Genomic DNA, 19,164 nt, shown 5'->3' with positions numbered 1-19,164 from the left:
TCAAAAGCGATAGCAGCTGGCTAGCTGCTTGCACAACACAGCCCAGGGTGCCCCGGCTAAAGGCTACGCACACTTAATTATTCATTCAGTCAGAAGAAGCGTTACACAACCAAGCTTTCCTGTGAGGACCCATGAAGAAGAGGAATGAATCTGCTGCGTGTCACACAGCCCTGGGTGATAGAAATAAAGCTTTTCTGGAGGAGTTCAACAGCCTCTTCAGATGACCTTTTCAACCACAGAGAGAGGTCTGAAGTCGAACTTTGATGTGACATCATCTCCAATTTAAGGCCAAACTTTCTCTCCTAGTGCATCCTTTTACTCCTCCATTATACAACACCTTAAGCACTCTGCCTTTTCCTTTTCCGTAACCATCTCACTTTCGAGATGTCGCACCTCTCTGGAGTGACACATGTATTATTAACGCAGAATTCAAGTGCGACCCATAAAGGGACACTCACATACTTTCACAGGTTTCTGTAGATGCCACCGTTTTGATTGGAGTGTAGCCTGAGCTGTTTTTGCAAAAACATTAAGAATCCTTGACACCAGTGCACAAAATGAATATTTCATATGCTTGGTGGCTCAAAAGCACCAAAGTTCAGGTTAGAGAGCACTTCTGTCCATTTATTACCCTGCTCAGCTACCTTCATGAAAGTCTAATAATGACCCAGTTGATGGTATTTATTCTTGAACTGCTAAGTTGTCCCGTGAACATCGTAGGGGTCTTGTAGAGTGCACCTGAAAGGGGAAGGAGATATGTTGAAGGAGTGGCTGCTGATGCTACAGTGCTGCCTGTAAAATATGCATGTTAGAGTAATCTGCCATGTCCCATAAACCCTGGTGTCACAATGCATCATCCAAATTTATCCCAACACGTTCACAAATCCAATCAGTGATAAGGCCTAGGGAATGAGATTATGAAAACAAAACAAAAAAAAAACCCACACTGTAGTCCCACTGTTCTGCCCTCGCTGCCCTCTCCTGTTGAGAAAAAAAAAAAACGGTTCACCAAAAGTTCACGTCCAGTGCCATCGTGGAATTTGGCAGATATGCCTTGTAACCAATCCCTGTGATTGGTGAAGAAGGAGGACGAGCAAAGCTCACCAAACTTACCCTGACAACTACAGTTGATATGACACACGACGTGTTCTCCGACTCTGACCCTGATACGCAGGGTCGCTGTTCGGTCAGACTGCAGCTGCGGGCTGTGTGTGTACAGTGGGTGTATGTTGGGGGGGTTGGGGAGCCAGTTAAAGAAAAAAAAAAAGCAAATCCCCAAAATATCTCTGTAACTGGCCCTGTGTCATAACATTTATAAGTCAGCCCCGCCCAATATCAAAACAGGTTCATGTAGAGTTCAGCTCTGTGAGGCCACGCCCCCTCGCTACCACATCACCAGGCAGACAACGTCGTCACCGGTGAGAAAAATGTTGACTACGCCCTACTTACTGGTCACGTTGGCGGTGTCACAGCAGCACCCAGCGGGAGCTTTGCACAGAAAATCACTGAAACTTAAGTCATGAAAAGAAGCTTCACAAATCTGATTCTTATTCATTCTTTTATGAAGAATTCTCAACACTAAAATCACATAAAGGTCTAAAATCCATCAAACAATAAAAAGGGGAAATTTCACATCATCCAAATTCCATATAAAAATTCAAACCCATCCAAATTACTTCCAATATTTTTCCTTTGTACAAACCTTACAGATTCAGGTAATTAGAAGTTAAGAAAATGCTGAATTAATTTTTTAAATATTTTGATTAAATGCTCATTTAAGATGGATTAAAATTCAATGCAGAACCAAAACAGACTCAAAACAGATGCTGAAAAACATCATTTTGAATCTAAATATAAATATCAAGCCCTTCATAAAAATGTATTCTATATACCACTAAACAAAATATTTTCATCTGTCCTGAGAAAAAAAAATTGTATAATTAAATTTTAAACATAAAAAGTATTTTCAAAGTAGGTTTAATTCTTTGTGCTTAGTGTAATTTGTATTTTTTATTGAAACTCTTAAATGACAACTATAGTTTGCTAAGGCAACTCAAAACATTTCCTTTTTAAAAAAATGTTTTATTTATACTAAGTGTAAATATTTTCATTTTAATATTAACATATTTAAATCATAAATCACCTTTATATAATTCTGCTTAAATGTACTAAATTGTTTCTGAGTGAAACATTCAGAAATTCTCATATTATATATTGCTTTCTTTAAAAAACAATCCTTAGTAGGAGCCTCGTAATCTTATCTATACCTAACTCTAAATTTCGAAATAAAGAAATTATTTTAATATGCAAGACCACATCAAAATGTAATTTTTAATAAATACTTTAAATAAAAGACTACAAGTATTTAATATAGAGTTAAAATAGACATTTACCAAAATGGCAATTAAAAAATGTATTTAAAAACATTTAGATCTGATAGTTTGTCAATAAAGTGTCAGATTATAGACTGTAATAAAGTTTTAAAATTTGTATTTTTTTCCCCAAAAATAATCTATATAACTTATCCTCCTTTAGCCAATGTCTTTGAAGGCATAAGCACAAGTTCATGTCTTCAATCACATCAATTAATTAAAATTCCTCAAAATGCAAGTGTTCTTTCTTTGAACTTGTATACATGCATAATATTATTCTGTATTCTTATATGTTTTACTTGCTTTATTTTATTTCTATTATCATTACAATATCATACAGTTCCTAGCTTTTTAATCATCGTATTCTCAATTTTTTATTCTGTTCATTGATTGCTATTTTATTTCGTCTTTTCCTAATATCTTAAATGCTCTTGCATCCCTGGTCTTTAGGTCTCTTTTTATGTAGTTGGGTTCCTGTGTTGCCTGGATCTGTCTAGGTTATTCTGGGTTTTTATTCTGATTCTAGCTTTTTATATTTCTGCGTTTTAATGAGTCTTTCTAAGTTGATATTTTCAATGTAAAGCTATTATTTTATTATTATTATTATTTAACCTCCCAGAAAGTGAATTTAAATGAGAAAAATTAAATTTAAATTTCCTTAATTTTTATATATTTTATCAGATGTAAGTAAAATGTCTGAATTGTTTTTTTTTTCATAACAATTGTACACTCACACACACACTGCATCTCAAAAGAATTACCACAGGCCGATGCTGTTTCTTTATCTTATCTTTATCTTGTATTGTGACAATGAGTAAATGAGGTTAATGAACATGTTAGGTGCCAAAAACATAACTTATAAATAAATATAAAACAAATAAACAATAAATACCCATTGTTTTTCCAAGTACTTCTGGTCTTTGGGAGTTTAAAAAAAAACATAACAACCAAACAAACAAAAAAAGATACAAAAAAAAATACTAAACATAATCTTATTACAGCTTTGTCCAAATTAAAATATTGATCAAGCTTTTTCATTGATCAAACTGCTCAGCCTTGTGAGTTTCACTGAGATTGACAGCACACATCAAGGCTGGGCAAAAAGTCCTGAGAAGAATTAGCTTTGTTACAAAGAGTTGGAGCGCCCACTAGTGTTAAAAAGGGATCCTACATCAGTATAGAATGTGCAAGAATGTGCCGTTTTTCATTCATGATTAATAAAAGTGATGTGTTTTAAATATACAAGGTTTGGATTTTTTATTTGTAATATCAAAAAGAATGACTAGTTGGTAGATTTTGTTGTGAAACAACCTTTCTTAATTTTTAACAATCTTAATTTCAAAGCAATGTGCACTTAGTGTTCCTAAGATAAATACATTACTGCTACGTTTCAAATGTTAAACCCACTTTAGTGTTAATAACAATTTTGACATTGAAATGACATACTACTGGCGCAAGAATATTTAAGGTATTAACACAGCACACAGTCAAGGACTGAAGTGAAGAAATACAACTAAAGGAAAAAACAAATAAACTCCCTATTTTGTTCTGTAAATAATTCCATGTGGTCAACAAGGGCTCTATCAGACTTTGAAAAGTTGTGATTTAAATGATCTATCATGAAGGTGAACAGTAACTTCAGTATTTCCCTTTAAAGGGACCATAAATTCTGCTTTTCTACAAAACATAGCTATTACAGATTAAAACATTTCTTTGGTTAGTGTCAACCATTTTTTATTTCAGTTAGCTGATGCATATGTTGAATGCGTCTTTTCCAAAAATATATCTCAAGCATAAAGGATGAATCTATTATATAATGTTCCTTAACAGAACAATTCTTTAACTGCAATATTCGTATTGCACATGCACAAAAACAAGCTAAATGTGTGATGCACAACTCAGTATTCTGTGTAGAACATGAAAGGATGAGCTCTGTCTTCATTCAAAGTCTGCTCACATTGGGTCAGCAGGATTTGATATTTCCATAGGAAATATACATTTACACCAGATCAGTACTTTAACCGGCCTCTGCAACCAAAAAACTGACAGGTTCAAGCTTCAGGTGAGCACTCAGGAGAGGGTGAGATGTGAGCTGCTAGAGTGTGTTTTCACCCTGCATGATGGTCCCAACGCAGAAAGTGAAAGTGAGGATGGACGGTCAGGGGCAGGATTGGGAGACTCCCATCATGCACTGGCAGAGAGGAAAAAACAACAGAATTAACACTTTGAATGATCAAACCTGCCATACAGATTAGCTGTATGTTGAATTACTAAGCATATAGCCTATATCTTCTGGAATAATTTCCACCTTAGAATTATAATTGTATTAATTGTTTTGTACAGCTTTGGCAATGAGATAACTGAATTTTTCATGCCAATAAAGTATTTTTTAAAACCTTAAATCATAATACAGTTTAAGGCACAGAAAGACTGTACATAAAGCTGCTACTTAAATCCTGAAACCTGCCTGAAAATGCAAACTAATGACTTCTATGACTTATTGATAGGTCTGAATGAGAATAAGCTTGCTGTGTATTACAAATCATAGGATCCCAACAACCAGAATCCAGCTACATGACTGTGTATAATGTCATCTACAAAGATAATATCTCTGTTTCACCTCATGATCATTAAGTGTTAGAGCTACCTTCTGTTTCTCACTCTGTATCAGCTGATTGCTGGTTGGCCACAGTTCTCAGGGTCATCCTCGTGTACTTCTGCAGTTGGCGCAACCAGTCGCTCATATGAAAAAGCCAGCATCAACTGTAATAAAGGATATTAGGTTAAAACAGATATTAAAAAGATTTAAGCATATCTATGACCTCTCCATTTCTCTTTAAAACAAACATACAGTACACAGAAATGAACAACAATGACAATGCTTGCCAAATATATCAATATATATCAGGATATCTCACAATTCTGAAAAAGCAGCGGAGGGTGAAGTACACAACTTTTGTACTCAAGTAAAATTACAGTTTCTCTGTTTAAAATTTGCTTGAGTAAAAATAATTTACCGTTAGGTGGGCCTCCTCTGGCAAGAACAAAACAGAGAAACAGTCCACCTAATAGCAAGGCAATGCATATTGATGAAGTATATGCTCTATGCATCCATCCAAAGTCACAGACGGAAACTCTAATTCAGTGGATAATATCACTCATGGTGCAAAAATAAAAAACAAAAGAAGCCCAATAGTTAGAATTAATTATGAAATTTCTAACAGCTGTTTTTGGATGTGATGTGAAATCTCTATTGCTTTGTGCTCAAAAAGAGAACGAGCACTCAAAAACTACTCAATTACAGAATTTTGAGTAAATGTAATTAGTTACTTTCCACCCCTTGAAAAAAGACTTGGGTCATTTTTATTCTGCCTTTCTGACAGCCCTGATACACTAGGACCCTCATTTTTATTGTTATATATTAAGCAAGTCTTCTTTCCTTTATTTAGATTGGAAAGTGGACAGTAGCCTTAGCTTTATCTTCTTACAAAACTGATAAGAAAAAGGCTGAGATAGTATTTCAAACAGGGCAAATACCATCAAGAGAACAAACAAAAACAGCTCCTCAGAAACCAATGGATGATGTCAGAGACTATACCAGTGTTTTAAAAAGTCTGTGTTTCAACAAGCACTTTACTTCACTGAGTTATAAAGTGAGTCCTGAAAACTGACTGATTTTATGGTTTGGATGCAGTAATCCTGAACTCCTGTTTCAGAGTCAGCCTGTAAATCCAGAGAAGCAAACAAAACACAGAACTGATCCTCTTGGGGCCAATTTGGAAAAAAACGATGCTCAAGGTGGACGTCTTTTTACCTTTTTAGAAGTGCAAGCACTGAGTCCTTCAGTAACAGACAAACTATTTTGTTTTCCTCTTTCTCACTGATCTTGAAAATATTTGCTTGCCTGGCTGTGGTTTACACACGCTTCATTACAGGCATTACAACTATTTTGTTGTGCTTGTTTGTTTCAAAATGCCAGAGGAGCTGCTGGCTATAAGATGTCAACTCACATTTCCTTTTCCTAACTTTAAACCCTTTTCTGTGGTTTGTTTGTTCCTTTTTTGTTCCCATTAGATTACCACTGCTAAAAAAACAGAGAAACAATAATGGCCCACTTTTACATTAATTATGGGGATGGACTTGAACCATTACATACCCCCTTGTCTTGTGCATGTGGAGGATAATGATACACATTTTTTATTATAAATGCAAGCACATGGTGAGGAGTTAGGGAAAACAGTTTGTTTTAATCAAATAAAAATCATTATCACGACTGGAAACAGTGACCTAATAGAGAGAGAGAGAGGAACCTAGGGAATCAAAATGTCAATGCGCCTTTGTTTCAGAAATCAACATTTAATATCTACAACTTTTTCTACACAGTAAATCTTTAAGAAAGAACACAAATTTGGAAGTGTGACAAAGACTTATTTGTGCCTATTATGTAATGTAACAAAAAGGAACTACGGGGAGGCTCATTTTAATAAAATCTGGTTGTATTTGTGCACCACGATAATTCCAAAAATGCTAGGACTCCTGCCAAATTTTTTCCATTCAAGATTTTACCCAAACTAGGGTCAAACTAAGCCTATTTGTGGTGGGACTCCTTGGTAAAGGAACATCTACCATAGAGGTGTAGAATATAAAGTGCAGCATAAATCTTTGAGATAAAAATTCTCTCTCAAGAAAACTATGATATAACATCAGTATTAGTGGGAACAAAGGTATGTAAGATATTAAATTTCCTCCAAATTGGGAGAAACTGCTTACTTTACACTTCATTGGTGGCATTTCTCTCACTTTTTAAATACGATTTTCACTCTTTAACTTGTATTTACATAAGCTGCTTGGCTTTTGCAACAGCCCAATACACCCATTTACAATGACACTAAAACATTTACCAATTTTTAAACAGTATATCTGATACTGACCACAGTTTAATCTTTATAAAAGTACGGTATGAATCTTTAAAGGATAACGCAGATATCAGAGATATCCTATAGCTATTTTTCTGATTAATTTCTTTAAAAAGAGCAAGGTCAAACTGCCTCTGGATTTGTTGATCTCAGCGCAGTGTTCACACTGACTGGACAGTGCTTCCTAAAGGTTTTTATGGGTCACTCAAAGACTTAAACTTGTTTCATGTGTTTTTTTTCCTCATTTTTCCTGCCTAGTCAGGGACTCTCCCTGTAGTTGCGTTATAGGGCTCAGGAACCTAAGTCACATCGTGTTGGATTATGGGGTGTGGTGACCATGTCTGGGGAGTAGGTTAAACTAATTACCTATAATTTTTTTTATAAACATGGACTTGAAATCCCAGTCTAATAATCTTTAAACTGTAATGAACCTCCCGCTACTAGAAGCCACTGTAGCATCAGTGAATGGCCACTGCCTTCCTGTCTGAGCTTTCCTCACAGCACTCACCGGACATAAATATGAGAAGCTTAGCAGTTAGCATGTAATAGGAACAGCGTGGAGTGACTGTTTTTTAAGTAGTAAATGTAAAATAAAGTGGTATGTAGGCTATCGAGGGTTGAACACGCATATAACTACTCAACCCAAGTGAAAATAGGCCACATATCAAAGCATGATTTTAACTAGTCAGATATTCCTGTATAATGATATTAAATGTCTGTCTCAGTTTGATGGTCCATGTTTGTAACGATGGTCATGGTTCCATGACAAACAACACAGCACTGCACATGGCCAGTAAACCATGAGTAGCATACCCTTGCTTTTAGAGGGATTTATTGCACTCCCTTTCTCTACGGAGCTGTTTGGTGTAAGCCACAATTTTGCAGGTCCTCCACAGAGATGTGTAGGAACAGCCCACCATGGTTTTATTTTTGTTTGTTTTAATCACGGTACACCTGATTTTGCATACCGTTAGCATAGCCAGCAGTGCCATCATCACCCCCATCATGATGTACATGTTCTCTGTGAGACCACCAGCCCACAGAGGGCCCAGGATGGTGGCCAGACCTCCCACTGACCGTCGCACTCCCTGACTGAAACCTGCAAGCAAGACACAAGAATAATTAAACAATTTCAACATCACAGGATATTGAAAGGATTGTCTTACACGTGCAACCCATATTTGGGACACTTATTTCTAACCTCTCAATTTAGGAGCTACAATGACTTGTTTGGAAAATGAAGCTATAGAAATTGAATACTCAGTATGCAATGTGCCATGTTCTCCACTAAAGGGCACAATTTCTCACCTTGTGTTTTCTCAGCAGTAACTTTGGAGAAAAGGGAAACCTGAGCCACAGCTACAAATGGCAAACCTAAAACCTGCAAAAACACTCCAATGATGAACTCCGTCAGCTGCCATGGAAACCCACCTATAAAAAAAAAAAAAAAAAAGAAAGAAAATAAAACACTGGATAAATTAACATTCAACAGCCAATTTCAAATCAGATTTAACACTTTTAACTGAGGGGGTAAATTATTTTTCTGACTCTCTGACTGTATGATCATTTTTGTGGTTGAATCAGCTACTGTTGGTGTAAATCTGTGTGTGTGATGACTTGGTTTATGCTGTCTGACCTATAGGGTTTGCCAAGAAGATGAGGCACCAGACACCAGAGATGTTACAGATGGTCAGACCGATGGCCAGGACCACCCGCTCAGCAACACGCCGACTCAGCCAGCGCACAAACAGGAAGCCAGCGATCACCTCGACACCACAGAGACAGTACATCACGCTGTTCTCCAGCTCTCCATAACCAAAGTACCTCTGTGTCATTGGAGTCACCATAGTCTGAGGACAGAATTGACACAATATTTAGAGGGCATTTCAGCTACTTTAGAAAAAGAGATTTTTTTACTGAATCAAATGATATCCACGTGTTAGTGTTTGCGTCTCTGTGTATTTGCTCTACCTCCAGTGCGGTCTGATTGAAAAGGGTGATGAACTGAGCAGCCAGCAGGACAACCACCTCTTCTCTCAGGAACTCTGCAGATTAAAAGATGAGGTCAGGTACAAAGTACTATGTTTATTATTGATACTCAAAGTCATCCACATATTCTCAATGAGGCAATTTTTCTATGATGCACAACTCAATGCATACAGCTTTAATACAGCTCAAAAGTAATACTGCTGGTAGCTACTCGCTAGTTATTACTAGATCAGCAACTGACAATAGTGTGAACTGTGAAAATCAAGAGGTTAATGGTACCATATTTCAGATTAAACAAGGTATTTGCAAACTGTTGTATCACAACAGCTAACTGTGTCTCAGCAGTTAGCTGTGCAACATTAGTTTGTAGTTAACTAGCATTACCATTGTTTTGTTAAAGTGCTGTACAGTACTTATGATGTTTGCTGGGAATTTTTATGGTGCATTTCCTTTAAGAAATCGGAATCAGTTCTGTTTGGTGCAGTACACAGTTAGTTGTGTTTCCATTATCACGAGTTGGGAATTAGCAAATTGTACCGAAACAAACCAGACTGCTTGGTGGAAACACATCAAATTTACACCTTTTCAGTTGGACTGTGAAACACATGGTCAAACCTAACAACCTAGGATGTTGTTGAGTGCTCACTTTGGTTGCACTTTATTTTAGCAGGCCCTAATTATTAGTGTTGTACACGAAACCACACTATCCAAGACAAAGACTTGCCTGAGACCAGAGTGCCCCAAGACCAAGACAAGACCAAGACTTTTGGGGGTCGAGACTGAGTCAAGACGAAGACCATAAAAATCAAATTTAAAAACCATTACAAGTTTGCACAGTGAAAGAGCATTCTCTCTTTAATTTTAGTGTTTTAAAATACATTTGACAGATAAAAAACAAGATGTCTGTAACTCTTTCAAAGTACAACATGCAAACATTTCAAATTATAAAAAATTTGTTCAAGTAACTTCTTGTAAAAAATAAATCCTTGTATGTATTTAAAAGCCACTGACAAGTCTGGAATTATTCTAAACATCTGAAAATGAGATGTTTATCCAGATTTGTCAGGTGAAATGCACAAATGCTCTTGAGTACGAGACAAGACCAAGACATTCAAAATATGGTCCTGAAGCTGGTCTTGAGACCAAGATCATTCTTGAGTACTACAACACTACTAATTACCTAGTATTTTTTTGAGTAATAAGTGTAATTATCTAGTAATTTCTCAAGAATAAGGTGGCAATTACCTAGTAAAAAGTTCACATTTTACTAAGTAATACTTCGGTTATATTGAGGAATTATTTACCTAGTAATTCCTCGTAATATTGTCGGAATTATCTGGTAATTCAGTAGTGGTTCACCCTAACCCTAACCCTCCAACCCTATCCCCTACCCTGTTTCACCTAGAACTGGCCCTGTAGGCTTTCATCAAGTTTACAGTTAATGTGGACAGTCATGAACTGTGGTTAATTTGTGTTCAATTTTTGACATATTTCTTTGTGTAATCAAATAGTCTAGTAAACATGTAATTTTGGTAGCCCTGATTAGAGTTTTATGTTAGCTTGGCGTGCTTGATGCTAACATTAGCTGTTGTCTAACAGTAGCTAATGGGTGATCATGTTATCATGTCTCTCAGGATTTCCACTTCACTTTATACTCACCTACAAGGTAGGAATTTACACTTTTACAACTATAGAGCCTATAATCAAACAGCAGTGTTGGCTTGAACTTTCAAGCCAACACTGCTACCAGTTGCTATTGTCTATTGGTAGCTGGTAAAAAAAATATTCATAACCTGAATTATGGCCCTGTAGCAATATTTGCACAAGAGTAGTGTTACTTTAGGGCCACTGATAATTTCTGAATTACCCCCCAATGTCAGTGTTTGGTGTGGTACATTCACAAGGGATAAGTGAGGACTGTAATATACTCACATTTAGAGACATTTCTGAATGAAAACATGATAGCGCAGATTGGCTGCAGCAATTAAATAGTGAATTTTTATTTCTAAAGTTTATACAAAAAAATGCAATGTCGTGCACAATGCATTCTGCGGGTGGCGTTGTCTTTATGTGTCCTATGCATACAGACGACCAGAGTTTCTGTAAAAAGCACACAATTACCACCCTAAATTACAGAGATGCCAGTTCACACAGGATTAGTATCACCCGTGCAGCGATGTGTCTGCAGAAATATGGTAGGTAATTTGCCCTGGAATTTTTACTCTGCAATGACAGACATGGTCAATTTGCATGGGATTAAAAACACAAACGTCCTGCAAGATTATCACAAATTACTAGAAGTCCCTCGGTAATATTATTACTGTGAAAGTAGGTTTTATGTCTCCCAAGACTTTTACTATTACTCAAGAAAGAATGCTATTAAAAAGAACTCCTCACTTTGAATAGACTTGAAAATATGTAAAACAGCAGTAAGCCATTTTGACAGCATTTGAACTTCCCACCCTTAACTAATGTAACATGAAAATGGCAGTCCTCTGACTATGGTGGCTTGTCATCTGCAAGATTTGATCATTATTCACTTACCTTTGTATCAAAGTAAACTCTGACAGAAGTGTCAAACCAACATAATATATATATATATTAACGCAATAAAAACCCAGTTTAAGTCTATTTAAACAGTAAAATCACTTAAATCAGATCAACAGTCAAAAACTCACCTCTTGATATACTGAAATTCTTAAAGGGGTTGGAGGACTCATTGGGCTCGGTTGGCTCAGGAGAGAGGGGTGGAGAAATATGATTGAGTGTGGCACTGGAGACGGCACAGTTGTTGTTTAACTGGGAGTTACTTGTCACCACTGAGCCGTAGGAGCCCATCAGTTCCTGGGAGTGCATGAGTGGCTTTTCCTCATCGTTCTCATCTTCTGCAAGCCCTTGCTCACTCTCCTCCTCTTTGTTATGACTTGTTGAATTCACATTGGCCTTTCCTCTATCTAGAGGTGGTAGATCCCAGTACATGAAGATCACTACCAGTTGAAGGAGAAGCCACAGTAGGCACATAAACAACTGTAGGGGGTGGGAAATGAGTGTTATGACTTTTGGATAAAAATGTGAAAAGTTAAAAAAAATATATATATGTAAAATGTGGAAACTGCCAAATGTAGGAGCTTACCCCTGGTGAAGTATATTTATTGACCACAAAAGGGCCCATACTGAAATCACACAGCCTCAGGAAAATGTTAAATGCTGGACCTGTGTCACAAACAGAGAAGAAACATGAAGCTAAATGACAGACAAAGAATTTAACTCTATTATTCAGTAGCATTTGTCATTAGAAAGGAGTGGAGTGCTGACCAATCAGGAGGCCAGCTTGTCGACATGCCATGACAGCCGCAAACACTGTTGCTCGATCCTCAGGGGAAGTGCTTCTGGTCAGGAAGCCAAAGATAGCTGAGCCAGCACCCGTGCCAATGCCTGAGAAAAACACAGACTTCATGAGTAACAAGCAGTCCTGAAATATTATGTATAAATCAATGGTTCCCAGCATTTAAAGTCCATTTTAGCTACATTTTAGTTAGTATTCTACAGGCTTAACAGCTTTAAACTGATACAATTCAGTATCATTTAGTACACACTCACCTGCCACCAGTCTGCTTGACAGTAACAGCCATTTGGAGAAACCCATAAAGTACATGAAATTACCTGGAGAGTTAGAAAAAAAAAGTGAGGGATCCACATAAATAACACCAAATTAAAACAACCAATTTAGTTTTAGGTCAAGTACTCACCAACTATCTCAAAAAGGTTGGCAAACAAGATGATCTTCTTTGTAGTTCCTGTTCTGTCAGACCAATGGCCAAACAGCGGACCTGACAGGAGACCACTGAGGCTGAATGCAGACAGGGCCAAACCCAGAAAGTACGGTGCTGCGTTCAAAGTCTGCAAGTACCTCCATATTGTGGGCAATATCACAGCTGTGGAGACAGAAGTAAAGAGAATTCATTGAAAAAAGTTTGAATTTCTTGTGCTTGAATGTGACAACACATTAAATTGTTGACTATCAAAACCACCTTATTCAGCTATGCTGACACATCTGAGTAAACTCATCATCAGTGTAAATGAGGGAAACCGCAATGATCCTCTGGGTTTAAATAAAGGCTGAAGATGACGATAAAGCAAATGAACCCCAGTTACCTCTGCTGGGCTTTTGTATGGCATTATCACCTAGGCTGCATCTCTATGGCATCTTCCCTCTGTTTAGTAAAACTTTATGACTCCTCTGTGCCCTCCTGTGACTGTTACCAGAGGCTAGTGCAGCTTTTTTAGGCCTCCATAGCAAAAGCCTGCGGTATTGTGTTTTTTTTTTTTGGTTGTCTGTCTCCCTTCACTCATGTGTTTTACAGGATTTCCTTCAAACTTTGCACACAGGTCCACTCTGACACATTATTGAACTGATTCGATTTTGGGGGGGGGGGGGGGTCATTGGGCTTCACGTTCTTTTATTCTTTTTAAATGATATCTCAAAAATGCTTTGAGGGATTTTCTTCAAACTTTGCAGAAATGTCCACCCTGACTCAAGAATGATTTAAATACATTTCGGACACACAAAGTCAATGCAGTGTAATCTCAAATCTTGTGGGCTGGGTATTTCAAGACTGCAATCATGGATTTTTGGCACAAACCTACACTTTCACTTGAGGGATAATTTATCAGATTGTGGAGAACAAAGTTCCTTATTTGTATGATCCCCGTACACTTAACTAGCACTGAAATCCTAAGTGTATTACTAAACAAGTACCTACACTTTCAAAGATTTCCACCAATCACAATACGAAAAAAAAAAAAAAACAAGCACAGCCCTTATTCTTGACCAACCACTTTACTTTCACTTGTCCAATAGTTTTATACCTTGTGGAGGCAATGACCACCAGGCAGAAGTCCCAGTTTTTTACTTTGATAACCATAAGTGCATTATGCAATAAGTTATGACAATTAACCTAATTACCAAGAGCAAGAGCTTCCTGACATAAAGTATGTACAGGTGCATCTCAGAAAATTAGAATGTCCAGAAAAAGTTCATTTTTCCCCATTATTTACATCAAGCTTTATGGAGATGCTGATTTTCTTTTCCAGCAGGACTTGTCACCTGCACAAAGTGAAGCCAAAATCACCGGAAACTGGTTTGCTGGCCATGGTTTTACTGTGCTTGATTCACCAGCTAACTGGCCTGACCTGAAACCTGTAGAGAATCTCTGAGGTAATGTCAAGAGGAAGTTGAGAGACACAAGACTCAACGATACAGACGAGCTGAAAGCTGCAATCAGTGCAGCCTGTGCTTCATAACACCTAAGCAGTGCCACGGACAGATTGTCTCCATGCCATTTCCACTGAAGTAACTTGTGCAAAATGAGCTCCAATGAGCACAGTTTCCAAAAGGCCAACATTTCTGTTGACCAATGCTTTTACGGACTGTTTGTGATATTATGAAATCTTGAGATAGTAGATTTTTGATTTTTGTGAGCTGTAAGCTGTGATCATTAATATTAAAACAAAAAAAAATCTTGGCAGATTTAACTTTCAGGAAAAAAAAAGAACTTTATCATGATATTTTAATTTTTGGAGTTGCATCTGTATTTGGCAGGACATGGATTCTGACATGAATAAATATTTAAAAGGGATAAGCTACATGAAGTCAAGATGTGGGTAAAAAGGAGCTCTGAAGATATTTCATGTTTTAATTCCGTGTTTAACTTTTGTTTTTTTATTAGTGCTAGTAAAGATCATTTATGTGTCAGCACAAGTTTAGCCTAGCAGCAGTGGAGACTCTTGTCAGTGCCTCCAGTGTTATCTTATAAACAATAGTGCTGAGCCAATACAATGCAAATTCAATTCTTGGGTCAGATGACTCATAATGAAGCGTGCTCTCAGAAAATTCCAAAGGGGAATTCATTCACGGAAATCTCCCTAACAGAGAAGTCAAGATGTATGACTGTTAAAAGTTCATGTACATTTAATCTTGCACTCCAGCAGGTAAATATGAGCTACAATTGGATGTGATGCACATGGCCTGATCTTGGCTAGGTACATCTAAAAAAATTAGAATATGATGAAAAGTTCTATATTTTTGCCACTCATTTTAGAAAGTGAAACCCATATATTGTATAGACTCATTACACATAGAATGATTTCAAGTTGTTATTTCTTGAAATTTTGATGATTAGACATACAGATAATGAAAACCCAAAATTCAGTGTCTCAGAAAATTAGAATATTAACTACATAAGATCAATAGAAAAGGATATTTTAAACAGAAATGTCAGACTTCTGAAAAGCATGTTCATTTCTATGCACTCAATACTTGGTTGGGCCTCCTTTTGCATGAATTATTGCATCAATGCAGCGTGGCATGGAGGCGATCAGCCTTCAGGTCATCTGCATTGTTGGGTCTGGTGTCTCTCATCTTCATCTTAACAATACCCCATAGATTCTCTATGGGGTTCAGGTCAGGCCAGTTTGCTGATCAATCAAGCACAGTAACACCATGGTCACTGAACCAGCTTTTGGTACCTTTGGCAGTGTGGAAAACGAAATCAGCATCTCCATAAAGCTTGTCAGCAGAAGGAAGCATAAAGTGCTCTAAAATATCCTGGTAGATGGCTGCATTGTCTGTGGACTTCAGAAAACACAGTGGACCAACACCAGCAGATGCCATGGCAGCCCGAATCATCACTGACTGTGGAAACTTCACACTGGACTTCAAGCAAAGTGGATTCTCTGCCTCTCCACTCTTCCGCCAGACTCTGGGACCTTGATTTCCAAATGACATGCAAAATGTACTTTCATCTGAAAAGAGGTTTTTGGACCACTGAGCAACAGTCCAGTTCTTTTTCTCCACAGCCCAGGTGAGACGCTTCTGACGTTGTCTGGTTCAGGAGTGGCTTGACAAGAGGAATGCCACATTTGTAGCCCATGTCTAGGATTCGTCTGTGCGTAGTGGCTCTTGATGTGCTGACTTCAGCCTCAGTCCACTCCTTGTGAAGCTCCTCCAAATTCTTGAATGGATTTTGCTTGACAGTCCTCTCAAGGCTGTGGTTATCCCTTTTCCTACCACACTTTTTCCTCCCACTCAACTTTCTATGAATATGCTTGGATACAGCACTCTGTGAACAACCAGCTTCTTTAGCAACGACCTTTTGTGGCTCACCCTCCTTGTGGAGGGTGTCAATGACTGTCTTCTGGACATCTGTCAAGTCTGCAGTCTTCCCAATGATTGTGTAGCCTACTGACCCACTGAGAGACCATTTAAAGGCTCAGGAAACCTTTGCAGGTGTTTTGAGTTAATTAGCTGATTAGGGTGTGACACCATGAATTTCCAATATTGAACTTTTTCACAATATTCTAATTTTTCTGAGCCACTTAATTTTGAGTTTTCAAGAAATAAAGGCTTGAAATTTTTCAGTCTATGTGTAATGAGTCTTTATAATATATGGGTTTCACTTTCTGAAAAGAGTGACAAAAAATACCGAACTTTTTCATGATATTCTAAATTTTTTTAGATGTACCTGTATATATACATAAAACAAAGACAAATTGCACTGGTTGTATCTATGTAGCAAGACTCAGTACATCTTAAACTTTATAGAAATAACTAAATACCACTGCTGGTGCGGAGATAGCATTAAAAGATTGCCTGCTGTAGGCTTGGTTAAAAAAAAAAAAAAGAAAAGAAAAACAACATAATAACAGGACAGGTGGGGTTGCATTTTATGTCATCCCTGCCCATCTAGGCTATTGTCCAGGGTGGAACTCTTGCAAAAGCATTTACCCAGATAATCTCGTGAACATGCAAACAAATGAAGAAGTGAGAATGTCAAAGGCTCCTTCACTGCCATACCAGAAACTTTTAAGAACAGTATGTGCTCTTAAAACAAAATAAGGTGTGTCAGACTAACTTAAACCAATGACTACTCAAAAGTAAATGTAAATTTACTTTAGAAATAGCTTTATCTTGCCCGGAATAATTTAGTAAAAGAAGTGGAATATGTCAATAAGGATGAATGAACAGTGATTTATTTATAACCTTTTAGCCATTTATATAAGGATAGTTAGCTGAAGTGAAACAGCTGTTTGTGAAACAATAATAATCCAAAATAGATTTTACCATATTCGATCCCGCTCAGCAGAAACATAAGCCCGATGGTGAAGAATGTCAGCTTCTTTTTCCGTCGATTATCCATCGTATTTGTCAGCTAAGATCAACTTCCTTTACTTTGACTAATCGCCATTATTCCACAGGATACATGTTCATTCTTGAGTCACTGAAAGAGCTACAGCTGATATAATCTCAAGAGCAGTGCTTCCAATTAGAGCCACATACAGGCGCACACTAAACACCAGCATGTTGCTAAAGGCGTCACGGCGATTTAGAGAAACACACAAATCAAAACTGCTTCCTTTCCTATATTGGGTCTTGTCAGCGAACAGCAGTAAACACCCCGAGCAGGTAAAGCTTGAGGAACCAAACCAGCCTTGCAAACATTGCACAAGTGAGCGTCCCCGCGACGCTCCTGCGCACTTTAATCCAGCTACATCACTTCCGGTGGACACGAATAAATCCGGGAACAAATCCAAACACTGAACCCTCCCTAATTAATTCGTTTACATTTATGACCGCATCAAGTATCTTCTCTGACGAATCCTTCAAACCATGGATACTCTGAGTTTCACGATCAAACTAGTTTTCTGCCCTTTGTTGGCAACGAAGCAGAAAGAGCATCTAAATCTGAAAATAACCACATACTATTATAATTTTAATTTAGTATGGTAAAAAAAAAAGTATTTTCACAGCAACATCTACAGTCTATCATATCATTTTATTTTTAGTTGCATCTGTGTTAAATGCAACCCTATAACAGGATTACCTTTTTTGGTAATATGGATGAGCAGATGGAACCAATGGAAGGTAATGTCAGACTTCATAGCTGAGCTATTGTGAACAAATTTTAGGATGCCAGAAAATAGGCAGAAAAAGCAGAAACAACTTAAATGGAATGCAGAAGTGGGTCACAAAGAAGCAAAACATTGGTTAGAAGTGGCAAAAATGGACAAAACAAGTGGCAAAGTGGTTAAGAGCAGCAAAAAAAAAGGTTCAAAGTGGCAAAGATGTGCAAAACGCAGCAATGAGCATAGACATAATATAAGAATATTATGTATAATAATAATATATGAATATTATATCTAAGTCAATAAGGGGAAAGGTGGCTTAAAGAAATAGCAAATTTAGGTAAACGTGACAAAAATGAGTAAAAAATGAAAAAAGTGATGTGGCAAAAATGGTAAAACGGCATAAAAAAGGAAAAATGGGATAAAGTTGTAATAAAAAGGTGGCAAAATAGGCAAAAAGATGCAAAACACAGGTTTTAAGTGACAAAAAAAACTGGTTACAAGCAGCAAAAATTAACAAAATTTGTTAAAAGTTGCCAATAAGAGTTATAAAATGACTAGAAGTGAAAAATGGGTTGAAATTGGCAGAAATGGGTAAAACAAGGCTAAAATGGGTTAAAGTCAACAAAAAAGTTACAAAAATGGGTAGAAAATGGGTAAAAGTGGCTTAAATAGGCTATATGAGTATGAGTATGAGTTAAACTGTGAGCAGCGGCAAAATGTGTAAAAAATTACAAAAATGGGCAGAAAATCAGTCAAATAATAGCATGGAAAATAATTTCAACATCACAACCCAATGATAGTTTGACACACTTCTCAGCTCCAAAATGAGCTTACTGTTAGCCAGGATGTTAGCACCAGTGGTCCAACACACATGCATTGATATCATTGATAAATCCCAACTAGGAAGGGCTCGTTCTCTGGGTTTTTGAGGGGCACAGTCTATTCTATGTGCAGGCCTGGGTAAATGTATCACATCTCTC

At 37.2% G+C, this 19,164-nt stretch overlaps 1 protein-coding gene across 2 annotated transcripts; it reads right to left on the bottom strand.

Annotated features, from left to right (window-relative positions):
- Positions 1-3,145: 3,145 nt before the first annotated feature.
- On the bottom strand, positions 3,146-17,784 carry mfsd8l1 (major facilitator superfamily domain containing 8-like 1). Of its 2 annotated transcripts, none has more exons than XM_041792165.1 (12): positions 17,400-17,784; positions 13,027-13,212; positions 12,878-12,940; positions 12,593-12,712; positions 12,411-12,490; positions 11,956-12,304; positions 9,260-9,333; positions 8,925-9,138; positions 8,597-8,719; positions 8,257-8,387; positions 5,020-5,135; positions 3,146-4,563 (listed from the first exon to the last, which is right to left on the bottom strand). In XM_041792165.1, the coding sequence occupies exons 1-11, from the start codon at positions 17,473-17,475 to the stop codon at positions 5,040-5,042; spliced, it is 1,512 nt and encodes a 503-aa protein (XP_041648099.1). In that variant the 5' UTR covers positions 17,476-17,784; the 3' UTR covers positions 3,146-4,563; positions 5,020-5,039. The 2 variants fall into 2 exon arrangements, with proteins under 2 accessions (XP_041648099.1, XP_041648100.1); XM_041792166.1 differs by having other exon boundaries at positions 5,034-5,135.
- Between the last annotated feature and the right edge of the window lie 1,380 nt (positions 17,785-19,164).

Source organism: Cheilinus undulatus, linkage group 7, assembly GCF_018320785.1.
Source record: "Cheilinus undulatus linkage group 7, ASM1832078v1, whole genome shotgun sequence".
Taxonomy (NCBI): domain Eukaryota; kingdom Metazoa; phylum Chordata; class Actinopteri; order Labriformes; family Labridae; genus Cheilinus; species Cheilinus undulatus.
This window is presented reverse-complemented; position numbering and strand designations above follow the sequence as displayed.